This window comes from Pholcus phalangioides, unplaced genomic scaffold (assembly GCF_987345545.1).
Source record: "Pholcus phalangioides strain wild (caught in Gottingen) unplaced genomic scaffold, Ppha-v1.0 ptg000002l_1, whole genome shotgun sequence".
Classification (NCBI taxonomy): domain Eukaryota; kingdom Metazoa; phylum Arthropoda; class Arachnida; order Araneae; family Pholcidae; genus Pholcus; species Pholcus phalangioides.
Genome location: NW_028301595.1, coordinates 6,206,410 through 6,223,637, shown reverse-complemented (window position 1 = coordinate 6,223,637; position 17,228 = coordinate 6,206,410). Strand labels below are relative to the sequence as shown.

Here is a 17,228-nt window from a genome sequence, read left to right as displayed (position 1 = left end):
CTCCCTCCATTCATTGAGGTGAGTTTTTTCCTCTCTCTCACAAAAGACTCTTCAATCAAGATGTTCTTAAAATGGCCGAAAGAAATAGAGAGATCACGGAAGAGAAACGTTATTAAGTGGCTTTTTAGAGAAGTCGCATCTTATATACACACACACATACAGAGACATACGCATATATATATATATATATATATATATATATATATATAGAGAGAGAGAGAGAGAGAGAGAGCACTTTTCTCCTCAATGGAGACGCTGATTTATTGTAAGAAAAACACACGGGGCATTTCTCTCTCGTCAGATTTCACTTAAACTGAATAACGGTTTGAGAAAATTGTGAGAAAGAAGATCCGCGAAGTTGATAAATATAGGAATATGGAGATCTCTTATATATATATTCTGTTTTTTTTTTCACACCGCGAACGAACACGTGTCTTGTTTTCAGCATCTATTTCATTTCCCAGTAAAGTGTTTGTGTGTTTGTTTTTCCCGACGCGTCCCTTCCTCCATATCACACGTGTTTCATTTGACGTGTTTGTGTTGATCTAATGTTGTATCTCGTGGACGTTTCTACTTCGTTCTGGATCCGTTATTTTAACGATTCTGCTTTCAAATCTCTTTCAAATCTCTTTTAGTGTGTGTGTGTGTGTGTGCGCGCGTGCAGAGGCATATTAACACGGGGAGGCTCGGCTGACTATAGCCCCAGGGTGGCAAGTTCGGATGGGCAGGTCAAGAGACTAATAGAATGGAAGAAGAAGGGCGCAGTAAAATTTGTATAGCCCGCAGGAGGTACCTACAACGTATGGAAGCATGTGGGTGGCCAAAAGAACGACCACGATAGCAAGGGACCAGGTCATTGAACAACCAAAAGAGTGGGCTATAACGAATACAAACATATGTGACCAAAATTGTGTACAACGAATGTTAATGACCAAAAGAATGACCCAAAGCTGGGCAAATGTCCGAAATCGGCGAAGAACTGTCGGGCAACAATGGTTTTGGGGCCTCAACAATTACTTTCGGAACGTTTACTTTGGTTACCGTGGGTTCCAACAATGCGTTTCAGACATGACTCAGCACTGCTATCATTTTCACATCAGTTGATCAAACTTGGCAATGGAAGAATTCCCGTAGACCCAAACACTGGACTGATTACGTTCCGAAATGTACAGACTCTGTGCAGACAGTTCTCTATCCTGCAGAATTTCTGAACTCTTTAGATATTTCGGGTGTGCCACCACACAACTTGACCCTCAAAGTCGGAGCACCTATAATGCTTTTAAGAAATTTAGAGACACCGAGACTGCAATGGCACCAGACTCTACGCGAAGAAATTGCACAATTACATCATTGAAGTAACGATTCTAACTGGATGTGCCAAAGGAGAAGACGTCTTCACATTCCACGTATCCCAATTATCACAGAAGAAATGCCATTCGCTTTCAAGCGATTGTAGTTAGTTCCCGATTCGTTTAACTTTTGCCATGACAATCAACAAAGCGCAAGGCCAGTCGTTAGCAGTGGAAGGTATCAACGTACTTGAGCCCTGTTTTTCACACGGACAGTTCACGTGTTGGTAATCCTAAAAATTTGTACATCTACACACCAGATGGAAAAACAAAAAACATTGTGTATCCACAAACGATTTTAATTAAAATATTTAAAAATGAAAGCAATTTTTTCTTACTTGATGCCGAAATTTTTTCGATTAAGAAATAATTAATAAGCTGTACGTGTATAAATTTTTTACGGGGCGGGCAACGTCACCGGGTATCAGCTAGTGATCTCATAAAAACCATTACTGTGAGCCTTATTTGCTGTTGTTCGCAATTAAATGCGGCCCAACAAAGTAGTATAGTATCTATTTTGGTTTATAATTTCGGCCAGCAGTGTAATTATTCAACAAAATCCGCCGTGAACGTAAATCACTGTAAAATCAAAATCATTTCCCCGCTGAGGAAGGAACGTTAACGCGCGTCCCCCTTAACATTCAAATATACTCGTTTGATGATTCAATCGGCAAAAGAGAAGAGAACCGAGAGCCATTACTGAAATTAGTTGACGCTTTATTTCAGGCCTGTTTTTTTTTTTTAAGGCTCTACATACTCTATGTATACAAGGTTGAAAGATGAGCTGCCTAATTGACCACCAAGGCGGGTTCCACGCCCAAAACTCTCGTTATTATACCGAGATCCACGAAACTACGCTCCGGATGTTCTCTTCGTGTTCGCAATGTTTACGACTTGGATACCCCATACAGAGAGAGAGCCCATTGGGAAGGGACATAAATTTCGTACAAACTATCACCGATTTGTTGGCCGGCTGTCACCAGAGGGGAAAATTGACGGAAACGGAAAATTCCCAAAGTGGGGGGATATTTTTTTTCCTTCTGGAAAATACAGGGGAAATGCGCAATTCCACAAGGTCACCGTTGATACCTTCCAACGATAAAAAAGAAAAATCGGTGGCAGGGAATTGAAAACACACACGCACCTCGTCTTGGAAGTCATAACATAGCAATCGAGGAGCTCACTTTCATGTACAAATACAAGGTCACAACAGGCAAAATGCCCAACGAGGTGGCCGAGGAAAAAAAGATGCCCATAACTAATATGGATGCCATATGTTTCTATAAAATACGGCAACACACAATTAAAAAGTGCAATTATATAAAAACTAAAATCTACATACAGGGTGTTGTCTCGAAGTGGCGACAAACTCGGAGGGGTGATATTAGGCATCAAGAGGCAGGGCCGCAATAAGATATTTTGTCACCCGGGGCAAGTCGACAATTTGACGGCCCTTGTGATGTAGAAGAAGCAGTTAAAGGGTCAATTCGGTGACCCCTTCCGGTTCAGCGCCCGGGGCACTATACTCGCCTGCTCCCCCTAGTAGCGGCCCTTTCGAGAGGAACAAAAATTGCCATAGAATGAAGGTATCACGAACTATGTTTAGTCGATGAAAATCACAAAAATACTTATGAAGTGTTGAAGTGTGTGATGTCACACACGCACGTACGCGCGCGCACCATACCGGGGAGGCATGCTACCATCTACACCACACTCTTAACTTTAACTGGAATTACGAGAAACTACTACTGTCTCTACTTCAACGCCTCACGCCACAGTTGCGTGAAATAAGGAAGGCAGGGTCGTGTCTCCAGTGGTGTAGATGGTAGCGTGCTTTCCCGGTATGCAAGAGGGCCGCCTGGGTTCGAGTCCCGTCGGAGACGAGATGACTTTTCTTCCCGAATTCACGTCGGCGTAATATCCAGAAAATATGTTTCCTTGATATCTTGGTCTGAGAAAAAAGCGTCCATCTTCATATGTAAAACTCCTGTAAGGGGCCATTCAAGTATTACGTAAGCATATTTTCAGCCATTTTTGACCCCCTCCCCTCCCCTTGTCAGCAAAAGTCAGCAAAACACTGACACCCCCCTCCCCCCGTCAGCAAAATTTCGTCAGCAGCTTAAAATATTTCATATCTTCAAAAAGGGGTGGTTGATGACGTAAGCAACCTTCAAACCCCCCCTCCCCCTGTCATAAAAAGTCAGCAAATCCGAAACCCCCCCCCCCGATGCTGACGTAATACTTGAATGACCCCTAATCATTTCCCTTCGTCTACTTTCTGACATTGCACAGGCTGCGTTGCACTCATACTGTCAAGTAAATGTTTTTTCTACTTACTATTGGCTTTTTTGTCCCACTCGACGTCACACCCTTCATAAGTATCTAAACGTGGTTTGCGATACCATGTTCTTCCAGGGCAATTTTTGGTCCTCTTGATGCCTAATGTCACTCCCTCTGAGTTTGCCGCCACTTCGAGGCAACAACCTGTTAATATAAAGGGACTTTTACTACTAAACTAGACATGCGCCGCGTCCATATTCCTTCTGCGGAACTTCTAACGAATCGGTACGTATTGGAATGTTTGGGTGTGTGCGTGTAGTGAACCTTCCGTGGAAGTTTGTTTCTGTGCAATATTTGTTATGTGTAGTGCTGTCATCTGCCGTCAGTTTTTCTAACTATGCATGAAGTGTAATGATTGAATAAGCGTTGTAGGCCTATCGCTTTCTGCAGCGAGACTTTTTAACGGGGGACATCGGCTCACATTTGTGCCTCAAAGTTGGGAACCGCAAAAAACCAACTTCAGCCGACCACTACTGTGGTGACGGTGGGGTTTGAACCCGCGTCCTCGATGTAAATTACGATGTAAAGTTCGTAATTTCTATCAATAGGGAACATGTTCATGTTTTTCATACGCTTCGGTATTTTTCATCTCTCGATAACGGACACCCATGGGACCGGAAATCTTGTCCGCAAACGAAAAGTGTCCGTTAATGGATAGTAAGACGCAACGAATCCCATCGATGTAATTTCGAAATGGTGTCCGTCAGTGGAGTTGTCCGCTAACAGCAGTGTCCGTTGCGGGAGGCTCCACTGTAGAATGATAGTGCTTCTTTTGTTAATGAAGTTAAGGGAAAGAAGCGTTTCCCCGTTAGTTTTTTGCTGTTCTTTCCCGACTCTCCTCAGGTTTTTGAATTTAAATATCTCGACAAATATTGCGCTTGGAAACGTGAAATATTTTTTGTTCGCCTCGGGAGATACAGGAGGACAGCTTTCTAATTGGGTTTTTAAGAACACGGTGTCCGTATAAAAAGTTAATTTTTAATAACTATACAACCCCGTGAAACATTAATGACATACCTGAGGTCTACATGATATTTGAATGTTATTTCTAATTCGAAGTATACCTCTATAGAGGCCGTTGAGTAAAATGTGGCCTAGGTTACTTTCCTAATCTTCCTGTACATATGTTACGTCCGTTTCGTAATTATAATCGTAAAAAATATGAACCAAAATCGGACATAGTCAGACCAGACCAGAATTAAATTCTTCTTCCTGGGCCTGGCCATCTGCGGGCTTAAACACTGCAGCCTCGGGGACTACGTATGAATGGAAAGAGGAGTGCGTATGAAGGAAATTGTAGAATTCAAGTAATATTATTGCTTAAAAAATATTTGTCAATATCATATTCTATATTGAATTTTTCTATGAGGCACATCAATCAAAAACCGGTCATCGATTTCAATAAAAAGAATCACACGGCAGTTGTATTTTTTATTTGATAGGTGGCAGCAACTGTTCCAGTTCAATGATGTTTCGTACATGCGATATTTTTAAAAACAAAAGTAGAATAAATAAAGTCAAGAAAATAATTAGATGGATAGAAGACAAAGTGATCCCACGGACGCCTTATCAGCCTATGGCACAAGTACAAACTGCACCACCTCGCCGCTCACAAAGAGAGAAAGAAACTGATCAACTACAAAGAAGACTGACTGATAGCACAAGACTAGTAATAATGTCATGGAAATCGAACGATTTAAATTGAGGATGAAATCGATTATGAATTTTATCTGATTTTTATTATTGATTTCAATATGTGATTTAGGACATTAAACTCGAATTAAGATTTAATATGGAATATATAGGATTATATGCTTGATTTCCGATTGTATACGTAGATTTGTGATCTCGCAATTGATTTTATACTTAGATTATGATTTCACACTTAGATTATGATTTTATAGTTGTTATGATTGTAATGTATGCTTTTTTATGAATAAATTGCCCTAGGTATCCAGTCCGTGTGGACAATGAGCCGATATTGCCATATGGCGATGTGGCCTGGGTATCTTTCGGTTTGACGGTGAGCCGTTCGTTCTAGAGGCATGCTTCCAATTAGAAAAAGTATCCAAATAACGTATGGACTTCAGATACGTCATTCATGTTACAAGAGGCTGTATAGTTAACGAAATAAGAAAAAAAATTAACTTTTCATATGGACACCTTATCTTAAAAAATCCAATTAGAAAGTTGTTGCTTTGTCTTTCTTCAGGCCAACAAAATAACCCTTCACTTTTCTAAGGCAATATCCGTAGAGATGTTTGAATTCAAATAAAACAGCATAAACTAACGGACAACTGCTTCTTTCCCTCATTTTTCTAATGCTGTTTTTTCCCAACTTTCTTCCTTTTTCCTTTTTCTTCTTAAATTCCAATATCTACTAAATTCAAAAACTTGGAAACATTGAATTTTTTCATTGAATTCGGGCAGAAACTTCCTAATTTTGTTTTTGAGGACAGTTTACCCGTATATAGAAAAATTTTTAACTTTTTTTTTTAAATTTTTGATAACTACTACTGCTACTACTTAACCGTACGTGCGCCCCTCGTACACATTCCTCGGCTGAACATCTAACGAACTGGTTAAGTGCAATGATTGAATAATTGTACCTTTGCTCACTCTATGGCGAGACTTTAGCCATACTGTTAGTTGGTTTACTGCGGGAACCGCAGTAAACCAACTTCAGCCGACCACCACTGTGGCGACCGAACCCGGATCCTCGCGAAACGACACATGACCATTCGATCACCGCAGCGGCTATTTTGATAACTATACAACCCCTTGCAACGTGAATGACGTATTGATATCAACGGATCCCCGGCAAAATGCGGCAAGGGGGAACCAAGTAATCACCCTGTATACGTACTGTTCCATCACAATTTTCAGCTCAAAAAATCTGAAAATCTCTCTTCAGCAATTTCCTAGTCGGTGAATAACGGCAATTTTCCCCCGGTCATCTGCAACTGGACATGCAAAATAGGTGCTGGTTCTCGAGATCAATCACCTCGCGGTTCATTGCGCTACGCATCGAGATATAAATCGCCACGAAACGAGCCATAAATCTCGAGAGACATCTGGACGGTCGGTCTCACAAGCGCATAATTAGGCATATGTTTTGACACTCGATATCCTAAGAAACTTTAAACCAAATGGGCTGCTGCTTCTGGTACTTTGCAAAGAAATAAAACGAAAAAGGGCAAGGAAGAATCGCGTCGAATAAGCGGAATCTCGGATGCTCGGTAATGTAATCTCACCGTGGAATCGTCTGCATCGTCGACTGTCCCATATTTGCACACACACACACAGTATATATTTTTTTTCCTGTCCCGTGTCATGCTCGGAACATTCTCCTGTGCCATCATCATCGGCTCGCGATGACATTAAGTTTCCTGTCGCCACCCTGAATTCGGAAGTTACCCCTTCCTCCTCCTCCTCCTCCTGAAATGTCCACGACCATCTTGGACATCCCCCACCATCCAATCCCTCATGGAAATATAGTCACTCGCCCACGTGTCGCTGAGTGTCTTCTTGGAAAGTAACTACTACTCGGATGATGGTGTTTCGGTCTATCCTTTCTATTTTTAAAAGGTTGGTCGTGAGATGAATTTCCACCGATTCCGACGAATTTCGGATTCCAATTCCCAGCGAAGCCATTTCTTCCTCTGATGTAATGTGTTTCATTTATTTTGAAATAGGAAATGGTTTAATTTTAAACACCTCTGATTATTCCACAACCATCTTATTAGTTGCTCTCCGAAAAGCCATATTTTACCGGAAAATTTGTCTCGAGTGTATGTATATATGCAAATGTCGGGGCGAAATGCTTGTCTTTGGAATGACGTCTGAAAGACGGTGGCGTGTCGTTTGGGGGTCATTCAAGTATTACGTCAGCATCGATGGTGGGGGGGGGGTTGGATGATGCTTACGTCATCAACCATCCTTTATGAAAATATGAAATATTCTTAATGGCAACTTATTCGGTGCGCCAAAAACGAGAAAAAAAACCCTGTCGATAGTTATTGGGCACCTGAACTAACATTCTCCCTATTGATAAGCCCCCTACAGAGCCACATTAGTGATCTCTAAATGTTTCACGGATAATTCAAGTGCTCTGGAAATGTGTCCGTGGCATTTAAGTTCTCTGGAACTGTGCCACGGATCACTTAAGTAATCTGGGAATGTGCCACGGTAACTTCAGTGGATGTAGAACCGCACTGGGGGCCGCTTAAGTGCTCTAAAACTGTGCCACGTGTCACTCAAGGGATCTCTAAATGTGCCACGGATCGTTTAAGTGTTTTGGAACTGTAGCGCGGGTTACTTAAGTGATCTTTGAGGACTACTTCAGTGATCTGAAAATGTGCCACGGGCCACTTAAATGCTCTGGAATTGTGCCACGGGTCATTTAAGTGATTTGTAAATGTGCCGCTTAGTTGATTTTGACAAAATTAGGTTTGAGGAGGGCAGGCTGCATCAGATAACCCCCAGGGCCATATTTGGTCCATGGGCCTTATCATTATATGGCGTAGAGGACCTGGTCGCAATGAATTTATTAAAGATAAATTTTGAGTTCACAGCCCTTCAAATAACATTGAAATTAACAGAAATTGATTATAATAACATATGAAGGTATTTTCTTCCGAAATTTCAATTGAAAAATATTTTTTTGCATTAAAACAATAAATTTTTGATAGTCCGGGGGAGGGGGCACGGGCCCCTATGCTCCCCGTGTACGTCTCTGATTCCACCAATAAGCGTTAGGATTCAGGGGGGCAGAGCTGATGACGAAATTTTGTTGACAGAGGGGGGGGGGGGGGAGAGGGTCAAAAATGGCTAAAAATTTGCTTACGTAATACTTGAACGGCCTGTAACCAATAGGCTTATTGGTTGGATTTTTTTTTAAGTTTTGTAAACGATATTTTATCAAACTTTTATATTGTAATGCCGGCCAAAATCGTCTTTCAATGGTTTTAGGCATTTTCTTCAAATGGTCGGTGGACAACGCCAAAAAAGCTCCGAGGGCCAAATGTGGCCCACGGGACAATCCGTTAAAGCCCCCCCTACCCGTCTTAGGATGAAAGGACATTGCATCGTGAGACCATTGGGCAAGCAATGATTGGGAACGGGAAGTATACGAAACCGCTTAGCCCCAAACAGCTCTCGAATTGCATATAAGTACTATCTGTAACGATGCTAATAAACGGAATCCGTCGAAAAGAGCGCGTAATTGAAAATAATAACCGCTAGAATATAATATCATTCCCCCGAAGTTACAAAGTGTCTTAGAAACTCCGGTCTCGCAACAGAGAGAACATGATCCATACTCGACCACGTATCATGTTTCGAGTCGAGATGACCAAATGATGATATCGGTGACAAATTGCGCAGTTATGATAATATAAAGGTTGATGAATCGCTTGCCGTAGACTAAAAGGGTTCTTGGACTGCAAGTGTACGATGTCATCGTCACTCATAACTTCAAGGAGCTTTAGACCAGATGTCCAAGAGAGACGGAGAGATTTTTTCGATCGAATGAATGGCTAAATAAATTCGATTTTTCATTGTGTGATTCGAAATCTACCGCATTCTAACGTGTATGAACAACCCCGCCCCCCCCCGCCCCCCTCTAATTTTTTGGGCTCAAAATTTGGAAAAAAAGGTTGAAAAATATATACGTATCTATATGTGGAAAAAGACGTCCTCTGCCTTGTTAACACAATATACAGTATATACGGGAATATATTAGGAAAGGAAAATTCATCTCTGCCCTCACGGGGACCCCCGGTCTGTCGTATCGTCCGACATACGAGAGACCGGGGTTCGAGTTCCCGTGAGAACAGAGATGAATTTTTCTCTCTTGAAACATCAATGCTGCCAGTTTTCTGTACGTATTAAGGTAGTATATCTATAATAATATCAATATGCATAAAAAACACCCCCCCCCCCTTTTCCTTTTTGGGACCCAATTTTTAGCAAATTCTGAAACTCCTTTTATCCATTCCGAAATTTATTTTATTCGTTCTGAAATTACTTCGTTCATCCATTAAGAAATTATTTCTTTCATCTTAACTGAAATTACTTCGTTCATCCATTAAGAAATTATTTCTTTCATCTTAACTGAAATTATTTCCTTCATTCATTACGAAATTATTTCATTCAATTCTAACTGAAATTATTTCATTCAATTCTAACTGAAATTACTTCATTAAATTCAAATTAAGAAATTATTTCATTAAATTCAAATTAAGAAATTATTTCATTAAATTCAAATTAAGAAATTATTTCATTAAATTCAAATTAAGAAATTATTTCATTAAATTCAAATTAAGAAATTATTTCATTAAATTCAAATTAAGAAATTATTTCATTAAATTCAAATTAAGAAATTATTTCATTAAATTCAAATTAAGAAATTATTTCATTAAATTCAAATTAAGAAATTATTTCATTAAATTCAAATTAAGAAATTATTTCATTAAATTCAAATTAAGAAATTATTTCGTTCATCCTAACTGAAATTATTTCTTTCATCCATTCTGAAACTATCTCTAAATTATTTCTTTCATCCATTCTGAAACTATCTCTAAATTATTTCTTTCATCCATTCTGAAACTATCTCTAAATTATTTCTTTCATCCATTCTGAAACTATCTCTAAATTATTTCTTTCATCCATTCTGAAACTATCTCTAAATTATTTCTTTCATCCATTCTGAAACTATCTCTAAATTATTTCTTTCATCCATTAAGAAATTACTTCGTTCATCCATTCTGAAACTATTTCTAAGTTATTTCTTTCATCCATCAAGAAATTATTTCTTTCACTAATTCCGAATTTTCATCCATTCTAAAACTATTTTTTTCATCCATCCTGAAATTATCTCTTTCATTAAATCGGAATTTTCATTCACTCTAAAATTATTTCTTTTTCCATCTAATCCGTAATCATTTCTTTCACACATCCTTCTGAAATATTTCTTTCATTAATTAAGAGTTTTCATTCATTATAAAATTATTTCCTTCATCCAATCTGAAATTACTTCTCTCTCTCTCTCGTTCATCTATTCTGTGATATTACTAATTTAAAATAACTGCGAATTTAAATTTTAATGTTTCGGGAGTTTTATGATGTCTACGACCCACATTTCGGGAAACAGCTTTGAAGTAGTATGGAGGTACGGAGAGAGTACGGAATGTCGAAAACAATTACGAAGATGGGTCAATGGTCTGATGGGTTTCGGTATTTTGTGCCCGATCGGACGCTTTGAAACCAATTAATCCATCCTGTCAGCAATCCTAAGTATTTGCTATATTGAAACGGGGTAGCTATCGAGCACTGACGGGTAGAATTCGTTCAGCAATCATTAATTGCGGAATAAAGAAAAACAAACATCATAGGAATTCCCATGTAATTCCGTCTCTTACGACCGCACCAGACCCCGGAAGAAGATTCTCCAATAAAGTCCAATCAATTATAAATGACCGCGGCTTCAATGCACATAAGGGTGGCACGATCCGCAACTTGATTGTCTTCTTTTATGAGGGATAGATGACAGTATGTAATTTTTCCTTCCCTGAATGCATGTGTCACATTCGTTGGTCAATTTCATGCAGTCGAAATCAATCGACTGCCAACGTCATAGGTTCCGCCAGCTGGAATGAAAATAGGAACTTATATTCACCATCGTCCCACCAAGAGATTCTTAAACTTTCTCAGCCGCGACCCAAAATCAACAACAAGATCAGCTTTGCGACTCGTGGGACTGTCTATTCTTCGAAATTAGTGAAACCAGTGACGCAATGAGAGCATTTACAACAGGACTGTAAGTGTACGACTCGTCTAAGAAGCTCATACGAATCAAGTTTGGCTCGTGATATATGGATCAAGAGTCGGAGGCTGTAAGTTGATTTGTACGACCCATCTCGGAAACCCCCTGTGAATCAATTTTGGGTCAGGACCCTATATCTCAAGAGTCCTTGGATGTAAATGGATTTGTACGACCCATTTTAGAAGCCCCTGTGGATCAAGATTGAGTAGCGATTCACTGCTCAAAAACTGCTGTGCGGTCGTGTGGGCATTGTGGTGGACTCTCATCGTGAAGATCCAGCTTTGAACTCCGTTGACACACAATAGTGGTCGGGCTACGGTACGGTTTTCACAACTACAAGGCGTGAATGCGAGGAGACATCTCATTTAAAAGTCCCTGGCTGTAAACGTACGACCTTCGTTGGAAGCCCCCTGCGAATCAAGTTAGAAGTGGGGGACCCATATCTCAAGAGACCCCGGCTGTTGGTGTACTTAAACAACCCTTCTCGAAAGCCTCTGGGAAAATCAAGTTTCAGTCGGGACCTATAGTTAAGAATCCCTGTGTTACCACTCATCAAGAATTTTTCACTGATTCACGGAAAACTGTAGAATTAGTCTCAGCTGACTCAGCTCACCAATGATTTTACAAAGATTTGGGCATTCGAATGGCGCAACAACTAGTGATGGCCTTTTTCAAACGTCACAGTAAACAAGTTGGCTTTTTTCAAACCGCATAGTAACCAGAAACTATGTTTCCAAACTGTACAAGAACCAATCACCAACCAAAATGTGTCACCATCAAAAAATGTGTTCACATTTTTTTTCCTTCTCTCGGACTGTGACGTGCATTGTGCTTACCATAGATGTTTAATTTTCACATTTTTTTTGTGTTTCCCATAGTGATTTGACTGATGTTTATTTTCTATTCCTCTTATACATATGTACTTGGACGGACTGTGACGTGCATTGTGCTTACCACAGATGCTTAAGATTTGAATATTTCTTGCAAATATGGTAAATATTTGCATTTTCGTGTTCTTCATATTTGCATTTCTGTTGTTCCCCGTTTTTTTTTTTCTCTCGGACTGTGACCTGCATTGTGCTTACCACAGATGTTTATTTTTCATTGTTCTGTGTTTTCCAGTGTTATATAACTGATACATAGCATATATAACTGATGTTTTCCCCCACCCTTTTCATACATATGTGCCTGGACTGTGACGTGCATTGTGCTTCCACAAATGTTTAATTTTCACATTACTTTGTGGTTACTATATATATTTTAATTCCCCCCACGTACTTTGAAAAAGTGTTCTCATGTTTGATCGGGTAGGGTGGATGGATTTGATGGGCTGGGGAAGGTGTTGCTACTTTTCCAACAGATACCCTTTACGTAAGGAATATTAACGTGGGTATCTGTCTGGTAGTTCAAGTAATCACCAACCGTTTTCTTTTTCAAACGGCACAGTAATCTCAACAACCGTTTGTTGTTTCAAACGGCGGGCAGTAGGCAACAACCGTTGGTACAGTAATCAACAACCGTTTTTCCCGAACGACACGTAATCAACTTTTTTCAAGCGGCACAGGAATCACCAACCGTTTTCTTTCTCAAACGGCACAGTAATCTCAACAACTGTTTGTTTGTTTTTATCAAACGGAGCAGTAATCAACAATATTTTTTTTTTTAACGGAACAATAACCGAAATTCGGTTTTACAAATGGCACAGTAACTCAGAAAAACAAATAATTGCTTTTCAAATGGCATAGCGTCCAAAAACTGTTTTTTTTAACAGCACAGTAACCAGAAAAATTGCTTTTTTTAAAACCATCGTTTCTTTCTTCTTTTTTTTTTCAAAAACAGCAAAGTAATCAAAAATCATTTCTTAAAACGACACAGTAACTAGCAATCGTTTCTTCAAACGGCAGAGTAACCAGAAATCACTTTTCACACCAGCTGTGTTTTGAACGTCACAGTGACTAGGAATTGTTTTTAATTGCTACAGTAACTATAGAGATTGCTTCTTCAAACGACACAGTAACCAACGACGATTTTTTTCCAAATGGTACGATAACCAAAAATTGTCTTTTGGAAACAGCGCAGCAACAAGAAATTGTTTTTTCAAACGATACAGGACCCAAAAATTTCTTTTGTAAAAAAAAATTCGAATTTCAGAACAGTAGTGGTCAACAATAGTTTTTTTTCTTTTAAACAGCACAGTGACCAAAAATCGCTCCTCTAAGCGACGCAATAATTAGCAGTCGCTTCTTCGCAGCTTTTTCAAATGGCGCAAAAACCAAAAATCGTTTCGTAAATCGTCACAGTTACCACAAATTGCTTTTGAAACGACATAGCAACCAATGACTACTATTTTTTTTTCGCGAAAGACACGGTAACCAAAAATTGTTTTTTGAAACGGAACAGCAACAAGAAATCGTATTTTCAAAAAATTCAAGAACCAAAAATTGTGATTACAAATGACACACTAACCAACAGTTGTTTTCTCAAAACGGCACAATAACCAGACATTGTTGTCGTTGTTTTGAAATGGCATAGCAACCAGAAATTGCTTTTTTCAAACGGCACATTAGCAAAAAATTTTTTTGTTTTTTCTTAAAACTGTGTAATAACCAAAATTCGATTTTCTGAATATAACATAAAATCACTTTTTTAAACGACGCAGTAACTAGCAATCGTTTTTCCAAACGACAGAGTAACCAACCTAAACCTCTTTCAAACGGCACAGTAACCAAAAAATTGCTTTTTCAAAGACGCTATAACCAAAAAATGATTTTCAAAACGGCACAGTAACTAGAAATTGCTTTTTCAAACGACTGCAACAAAAATTCGATTTTCCAAACGGCACAGTAACCAAAAATCTTTTTTTTTTAAAAAAAACGGCGCAGTAATTAGCAATCGATTTTTTAAACAACAGAGATTTTAAACACCAAATATTGCTTTTTCAAATGACATAGCAACTGAAAATTGTTTTTCAAAACGGCACAGTAACCAGAAATTCCTTTTTCAAACGACACAGTTAACCATCGGCGTATTTTTTCAACGAACTGTATCGTTGAGATAAATAAATGTAAAAACCAATACTTACAAATTTCTGTGTATCAAAGCAAAAATTTCATTAAAAAATTGGCAACACTGTGACCAGCACGTATTGGGTATTTTTCACATAAGTATAAATAAAGACACCGTTAGTTTTAACTATTAATTAATCATTAATTATGAAGTAATCATTAATTATTAAGTATTATTAGTAAGAAATGAATATAACCTTACCTTCTGGTAGAGGAACGGCCTAGTGAGCGCCATCCATCTCTCGACGGCCATAACGACCGCGACGCAACCGGAAGAGAGCCCGAATGTCCTCAGGATCACTCTTATGGCACAGAACCACCGACTGCTCACCAAAGGTTCGCCCATGTAAAGCTGCATGTACATCAGCATGAACGACCCCAGCAGGGCGACCAAATCGTTCCAGGCCAAGCACCTTACCATGAGAGTCTGTTTCCTGTTGCGTACCGTTTCGCCTTTAGCGAGTAGCACCAGCGAACATATGTTGGCGCTGATCCCGAATAGGTACGCGAATGTTATTATGGCTTGGAACCCGAGTCCTACGTGTCTCGTCGAACCACCCCTGGCCTGCATGTCGGCTATGACGTCACTAGGAGCCACCAAGGATCCGTTCAGCTCGACTTCTATGGTCATGTCTCCTTCTGATAGGAGCCCGCTGATGTCGGTGGTGTTGAACAACGCGTTTGGATAAGCCATGATGGTTTTTCTTTCTCTCTGTTGTGATACTCTAAGTATCCTTGAAGACTCTTTGGTTGTAGGTATCCATTACTTCACGTAGGTTCCTCATACTAAACGACGGCTACATCCAGGGGAACCATCACGAGTTATTGGTCAACAACTTCTAGGGTCTAGTGATCTTGTACTTATCTCCAGATATGTATTAAAGAAAATAGTATTCTCTGAAGATTTAAACTATTTTCAATCACATAAATTTCATCTCTGCTTTCAAAGAGATCCCGTGGGAAATTATTATACGGATATATCCTGCGGATTAAGATGAGGAACAGAAGATCCAGGAACAGAATGAACCGGAGAGCAACAGGCGTCGCGGTCTCATCGAAATCTCTTCGCCAATATAACTTTCTCTTCACGCAACCACTTCATCTCGTTTCTCGAAATAAAAATATCACTAGGCTTCTTGAAAAAACCACCAGATGGCGCCGTGTTCAATGTATTTTCAATGTGGATGAGAGGGGGGGGGGGGGAGAAAGGGCGAAATCGGTATCTTTCCTCTGGCGCGTCTTTTAGAACTTTTTGATCTCGGGCATCCTTTCATTTTTCTCTCTCGCGTCAATTTCATTTCTAATTCATTAATTCTGAATTCTCTTTCGTTCTGAAATCGTTTCTTTCATTGATCAAGGTTTTTTTTTTTCGTTCTGAAATTATCTCTCTCGTGATTCCGAATTTTTTCATTCTGAAAGTATATTTTTCATCGATGCCGGATTTTTTCTATCTGAAAGGTGCTCATTAATTCGGAATTGTTTTCCATTCTGAAAGTTTTTCTTTCATTATTTCTGAATTTTCTCCATTCCGAATTTTTCATTCTGAAACTTTTTTTTCGGATTTTTTTTTTCATTCTGAAACTATTTCTTTCATTATTTTGAATTGCCGCTGTGGTGGTCGAGTGGTTATAGTGCCGGACTCGTGATGCGAGGATCCGGGTTCGAACCCCACAGTGGTGGTCGGCTGAAGTTGGTTTTCTGTGGTTCCCAACTTCAAGGCGCAAATGCGAGCCGATCTCCCCGTTAAAAAGTCTCGCCACAGAGAGCAACAGTCCTACAACGGTAAATCATTCAACCATAACACTTCACTCATAGTTAGTAAAACTGGGGGCAGATGACAGCACTACACATAACAAACATTACACAAAAAACAAACTTTACGTCAGGTTGCACTACACGTCCCGCATGTACCGATTCGTTGGGGGGGGGGGTGCATGTGTGGTGTAGCAGTAGTAGGTAGGGGCTCGGGGATCCATGATGTTCTCAAGTCAGCCACCTCGTTGGGCAATTTGCCTGTTGTGGCGTTGTATTTGAATTCTTTTTTATTCTGAAAATATTTCTTTCATTATTTCTGATTTTTTTTCATTCTGAAATTATTTCCTTCATTATTTCTGATCTTTTTTCATTCTGAAAGTTTTTCAAATTTTTTTTTCATTCTGAAACTATTTCTTTCATTATTTCTGATCTTTTTTCATTCTGAAAGTTTTTCAAATTTTTTTTTCATTCTGAAATTATTTCCTTCATTATTTATGATCTTTTTTTCTGAATTTTCTTATCATTCTGAAATTATTTCTTTCATTATTTTTGAATTATTTTCATTCTGAAACTATTTCTTTCATTATTTTGAATTTTTTTTATTCTGAAAATATTTCTTTCATTATTTCAGATTTTTTTTCATTCTGAAATTATTTCCTTCATTATTTATGATCTTTTTTCATTCTGAAATTATTTCTTTCATTATTTTTGAATTATTTCTTTCATTATTTTTGAATTATTTTCATTCTGAAATTATTTCCTTCATTATTTTTGAATTATTTTCATTCTGAAATTATTTCCTTCATTATTTTTGAATTATTTTCATTCTGAAATTATTTCCTTCATTATTTTTGATTGTTTTTTTCATTCTGAAATTATTTCCTTCATTATTTT

The 17,228-nt window shown here is 38.8% G+C and overlaps 1 protein-coding gene across 1 annotated transcript in view; it reads right to left on the bottom strand.

Annotated features, from left to right (window-relative positions):
• Nucleotides 1–15,637, bottom strand: part of LOC149089142 (prostaglandin E2 receptor EP3 subtype-like) — an 83,108-nt gene extending 67,471 nt beyond the window's left edge. Inside the window, exon 1 of the mRNA XM_089237476.1 lies at nt 14,782–15,637. Within this exon, the coding sequence (XP_089093602.1) occupies nt 14,782–15,273 (492 nt within the window). The 5' untranslated portion in view covers nt 15,274–15,637. The remainder of the gene's footprint in view (nt 1–14,781) is intronic.
• Between the last annotated feature and the right edge of the window lie 1,591 nt (nt 15,638–17,228).